This window comes from Neodiprion virginianus, chromosome 3, assembly GCF_021901495.1.
Source record: "Neodiprion virginianus isolate iyNeoVirg1 chromosome 3, iyNeoVirg1.1, whole genome shotgun sequence".
NCBI classification, from domain to species: domain Eukaryota; kingdom Metazoa; phylum Arthropoda; class Insecta; order Hymenoptera; family Diprionidae; genus Neodiprion; species Neodiprion virginianus.
This window is the reverse complement of record NC_060879.1, coordinates 11,627,147-11,633,282: the sequence shown is the minus strand read 5'-3', so window position 1 is coordinate 11,633,282 and position 6,136 is coordinate 11,627,147. Positions and strand designations below refer to the sequence as shown.

The following is a 6,136-nucleotide window of genomic DNA, read 5'->3' as shown; positions in this document are numbered from 1 at the left end:
TCAGCACATACCACGGCACACAGCGCTATATGTTTCACATCAAGGACGGTCTTACTTACAGCGGTGTAGGTTTACTATCTCTCACAACCCTATACTTGTTCTACCGTCACTAATGCCTCGGAAAAATCATTACTCTGTGCACACACTGTAAAACTAAGAAAACAAACCGAACATTTAGAGCCAGACAAACAGAGTATGACAATCCAATCGTGTTAGACATCATCCACCCACCTAGTTCTTCTGTCCTACCCATTCCCGACGAGGTAAAAACTTGTGATGCAGTTCCTTATACACCACCTCCACTTCCTTTAAACCCACCAGTACTTAAAACCTTACGAAAACCTTATTACAAATAGGTAACTACCATATGTCCAAGATCTGCTGTTACGCTACCAAACAGACATAAATAATATAAAAATACGCAAGTAAGGTGAGAGCCAACCGGCTCATATATACTTGTTTACACTACTGCATTAAAATAATTGTAATTACGGTCTTATACCCTTGGTTTAGCCCAAAATATACCTACACTTATAACCGATATCTTTGTACGAATAGGTCAAACTCTGTATAAAAAAAAACCAAAAAAAAAAAACAAACAAACATTATAGTAATACTTACGACCCAGCAAATCAAAGAAAACATTGTTGATCAATCTTAAGTATACTAATCCGCTTCCATGCGCATTAATCCTAGGCGCCTAAATTTCAACAATATTCTGTAACCATGTTATTATAACTATATGCTTTACGCTCATACGCAATCCAGAATCTGCACCATACTATCTCAAACATAAATTTGCTATTACAAACACTTATCATCAAATATCCAACTAATGTTCCTAAACGCATCGATTTATATTCAAACTCCATTCACACTGCAACCACATACTTTTAAACACACACCAATTATTATTTTCATATATGTGGGATCGTCCCAATAAGTATCATGTGCGTAGGGATAATCGCGAATAGCGCGTGCGCGTAATTATAAGAGGGGCGAATAAGATCACGCGAGAGAATCGATGAGCAAGTCGAGAAGTTGTTGAGCAAGAAGCAACACGAGGTCTGAAGCCGATTCATTATTATTATCATTAAACTTATATTTCATTATTAAGAGGTTGTACTTTTCTTTTCCTACTATCCTACATACATACCGACCACATATTATATTTAGATTATCGATACCGTACACTACCTATGATAAGTAAAATTGTAAGACTAATTTTAAGCACATAATTTGAAATCATGTTTCACTACTGTTATATGACATCTCCATGTTCTTGCTTGCCATATTCGGGACCATACCTACCGCTATGCTCCTTCTGAGGAGGGGGGTGTTACATCTGGCGTACCACCTCTTTCTATTTTTCCTACTCGCTAACTCTCCCACAGTTCTTATATGAATATTATGCTCTCTGTCCTGTCGTCTTATCTCTACCTAGTCTCATGCTATTTACTATCGTGCTTACTCATCTAATTATGCTGCGTCGTCTTGTCCTCTAGATCAATGGTAGTAACGTCAGTTGCTCGATCCGTCACAGATTTTTAAATTAAACCAAAAATTCGCGCCTACGCCTCTAGATGGCGGTGCCACTCTCCCCAGAAGCCCCTGCGCCTTATGCCCCGACGCCATTACGTTTTTCTGTGCGATCCGTGACACTCACGTTAGAATACGAGTTGGAAAATTTTTCAGTCGTGCGTTTGAAAAAGTTTTCTTTCATTGCATAAATGAGTTCGCGGTCAGAATCATCGGAATAAATATCGGAATTAGATTTTGCAACACCCAAAAGGGCTAACAGAACCATTTCTTTGATAAAAAATACTGATCAGAAAAGAAGAGAAAAAATAAGACAGCTACAGAGGCAAACAAAGAATCTCGAAAGAAAAATTAAATCTTTGGAAGATTTAGTAAATCATCTTAAGGAGAACCGTATGTTAACTGACGAAAGTGGTGATGCTCTGATGGTATAATATATTCTAACTAATATAAATTGTATAAATATAAAATTGTATATATTTTACACAAATGTTATCGACGACGAATTTTATTCATAATATTGTTTATTGATATTTACATGATAGTGTGTTTATTATCTAAGATTTGAAACAATTGTATATACAGTGAAACCCCACTTATACGTATTTCAAGGGGTACGCTAAAAATTACGTATAAGTGAGAATATCGTACAAGTGAAATTTCGAATTTTGGAATATACATATAACCCAATTTTGTATGTTCCGAAGAAAATCAAGGTACATTTCGAGGTTAGAATCATACACCCACACACATTATTGAATGAACGAAACTCGCCGCAATTAATCAGTAATATGTATTCGTATTGTACATATTGCACATTTCTTACATTTGTACTATGTATCATATATATTATTTAGTCTTAAGTACGGATTAAAAACAATCACAGTAAAATAGGAACAAAAGTCAGATAAGGAAAGCTGATTCAGTTATTTAGGTTTGAAGAAGCTGTCAATGGTGGCTTGTTTCTTTTCTGCCAACGAGCACTCGTACATGAAACGTTCGTAGTCACTGACGAGTTGCATGCCTTTACCATCGATAACCTTGGACATTATATATCGCTTTGTAATTTCCAGTGCCGACAAAGCTTCACAAAATTTCACCGGGACTTCTTTGACAGTTTCGTCTATTTCGTCCGAATCCCCGTCTGAGTCTTGTGCAAGAATTTCAGTTACAATGTCATCGTCATCCTGTACCGCGCATGTACTCAAGTCTTCATCGTAATGAACGAAATCCTCGAACTGAAGCCCAGCACACACTTGTGCCCAATCTCCGGGCTCTTCGAAACCCTCAAGCTCATTCTCTTCGTTAGAAGAGGCATCGAGATCATTCGCCTTTACGACTCCTGCATTTTGAAAGCACTTGGCAATGGTGTCAGACTGTACTTGGTTCCATGCAATACCGGTCAGTTGCATTGCCTATAGACAAGAAACAAATTCCAAGATTTAAACACTGCCTAAACATCACGTGTCGGAAACATTCTTATTTGAATGCATAATACCGATTTTATAGGCCTATGTGCTTATGTTGAAAATTTCCAAACATCACGAACTCACCTGCAGAACATGCAAGTTCGGCATCGTTTCTCCCGCGTCGAGTGCCGCGACTGCCCGCTGTACCAGCATCTTGCGGTATTTGGCCTTCAAAGCAGCGATGATTCCTAAATCCAGGGGCTGCAGATGGCTTGTACAGTTGGCCGGAAAAAAAGCCAGTTCAATGTTGCTAAAACGGAGTGCCGGGGGGTGAGCGGCACAGTTGTCAAGCAACAACAAGACTTTCCTCTTCTCACGACGCATTCTGTTATTCAGCTTATCTAACTGCGACTCAAATAATGCTCCAGTCATCCATGCTTTTTTGTTTGCTGCGTACTCTGTAGGAAAGCTTTTTACGCCTTTAAAACAACGCGGCTTCTGTGATTTCCCGATGACCAAGGGACGAAGTTTATCGGAGCCATCTGCATTCGCTGTTAGAAGCACCGTCAGTCTCTGTTTACTCTGTTTCCCTCCGTGACAGGGGTCTCCTTTTTCAGCCAATGTTTTAGATGGTAGGAGATTGAAAAACAGACCTGTCTCATCGGTGTTGTAAATATCTCGGAGATCGTAGTTCTTTATGATTCGAGGCAAATCGATGTTCTTCCACTGCTCTACAGTAGCCTCGTCGATACTGTTAGCTTCCCCGCAAACACTTCTGCCGGTTATGCCGCAACGTTTTTTAAATTTGAACACCCAGCCAGCCGATGCTTTGAAGTCAGCAGTTACATTTAATTTTTTTGCAAAAATTAAAGCTTGCTCTTGCAGCATTGGACCACTAACGGGTATGTTCGCGGCCCGTTTTTGTTGGAACCATGTGAGCAATGCTTTGTCCAAGTCTGAAAATCGGCCCTCTTGAGTTCGTGTTCTTTTCTCGCCTAAAGGTCCTGCCTTAGACGTACTTGACCTAATGTCTGCCGAATTGGCGATAATTGTCATCAGTGTTGAATATGGAAGACCGAGCCGCTTTGCAACACTGATCTTCGGTTCTTGTGGGTTATCATGTACTTCCTCTAAAATTTCCAGCTTCTTCTGCAGCGATATTGCTTTTCTTTTCCTCCCCCCTGCTGGATTTGCCATGACGTACCACGATATTGGGTGACACTACACACCAGAACACGCCAGAACTTGTTCGAGACAACTTATACGCGAATACGCATAAATTGTAAGCCGCGGCATCTAGCGGTTGCGAAGCGAAACATTAGGCTCAGCCATCTAGCGGTAGGATAATGAAATACAGTAACGCGAGTATCCATCAGAAAATCAGCTGTCATAATGACGTATAAGTGAATAGAAAATACCGTTCGGGAACCGAATAAGTATTCGTATAAGTGTAAAAAACGTATAAACGAGAAACGTAGAAATGAAATCTTTCTACATGGTTTATATGCGGAAACCGCCGGGGCCAAATGAATGTTACGTATAAACGAGAAAAACGTACAAGTGCGAATCGTATAAACGAGGTTTCACTGTATATTTTCTTTTAACTTTTATTGACGGGTTTCGGTACAATATTTTCATTAATATTAATTAATTCACTTATCAATAATTACACGTGACGTGTTTCTTTTTTTTTTTTTCATTTTTAAATGGAAAGATCGCAAAATGAAAAAAAATCTCAAAGTTTTTCTTCGGTCATATACTTCATAATATTTCTTTCTACGTAGAGTATGATGTCAGAAGATATAACAAGTATAACAAGTATGAAAGTTAAAGATGGAAGAGGATACACACCGCAAGTTCGTTCTTTTGCATTATCTTTACATTTTTATTCGCCCAAGGCTTACAAATACGTTCGAGAAAAATTCAATAAACATTTACCATCTGTGTCAACTATAAAATCGTGGTACAGAGTAGTGGATGGCTCACCTGGGTTTACAGATGAATCGTTTAAAGCTATTGAATTGCGATGTAAAGAGAAGAGTGGCATAGTTAATTTGGTTCTGGATGAAATGTCAATAAAAGAAGAAATAATTTATGACAAAAAAGAATTTCACGGAGGTATAAACTTCGGGACAATACAAAATACAGACTCCGCTTACTCTGATAACGACAATCCGATTACAGCAAAAAATGCATTGGTTTTAATGGCTGTTTCCTTGAATGAAAACTGGAAAATTCCAATTGGTTATTTTTTAGTTAGATCATTGAATGCTGAAGAGCGCGCAAGTATTTTGAGATTGGCATTCGAATTATTACAAAAAGCTAATTGCAAAGTTTACTCAATAACTTTCGATGGAGCTGCATCGAATATAAGTATGTGCAATTCTTTAGGTGCTAATTTGAATTTTGGACCGAATTTTAAACCTTACTTTACAAATCCGGCGACATCTGATAAATGTTACATATTTTATGATTTTTGTCACATGATTAAATTAATTCGGAATACTTTAGGAGATCACAAAATAATAAAAACTGTTGACAATAAATCTATTTCATGGTCATACATAGAGAAATTGCACGATTTACAATGCAAAGAAGGATTAAGAGTAGCAAATAAGTTAACTAAAAAACATGTTCATTATCAAAATAACAAAATGAATGTAAAATTAGCCATACAAACACTTAGCGAAAGTGTCTCAAAAGCTTTAAACTTTTTACAAATGATAGATGATACAGAAATCCAAAAAGACTTTCAAGACAGTTCAGAAACAGCTTTATTTTGCTTAAATTTTAACAATATGGGTGATATGCTAAATTGTAAAAATAAATTTTCTAAAGGAGAATTTAATACCCCGCTGACTGATGATACCTATTCCAAAATGAAAGAGCATGCTCTGAAATTTGAAAACTATATTATTAATTTATGTAATGACAAGGGGACACCTTTAATTAATTCTCAACGAAAAACTGGATTCATTGGAATGATTATAGCTTTAAGGAATATATTTCCTCTTTATGATAAATTAAAACAGGAAGGGATGAGTTATTTATTAACTTATAAGTTGTCTCAGGATTATATTGAAACATTTTTTAGCGCCATCAGAACTCGTGGAGGTTTCAATAATAATCCAAATGTTTTACAATTTAAAAGTGCGTATAAGCGTTTATTAGTAAAGCACGAGTTAAAA

At 37.2% G+C, this 6,136-nt stretch overlaps 1 protein-coding gene across 1 annotated transcript; it reads right to left on the bottom strand.

Annotated features, from left to right (window-relative positions):
- Window positions 1-2,465: 2,465 nt before the first annotated feature.
- LOC124299555 (tigger transposable element-derived protein 6-like) lies at window positions 2,466-4,145 on the bottom strand. The gene is made up of 2 exons (XM_046752816.1): window positions 3,093-4,145; window positions 2,466-2,954 (listed from the first exon to the last, which is right to left on the bottom strand). Exons 1-2 carry the CDS (start codon window positions 4,143-4,145, stop codon window positions 2,466-2,468), a joined length of 1,542 nt encoding a protein of 513 aa, XP_046608772.1.
- Window positions 4,146-6,136: the final 1,991 nt, after the last annotated feature.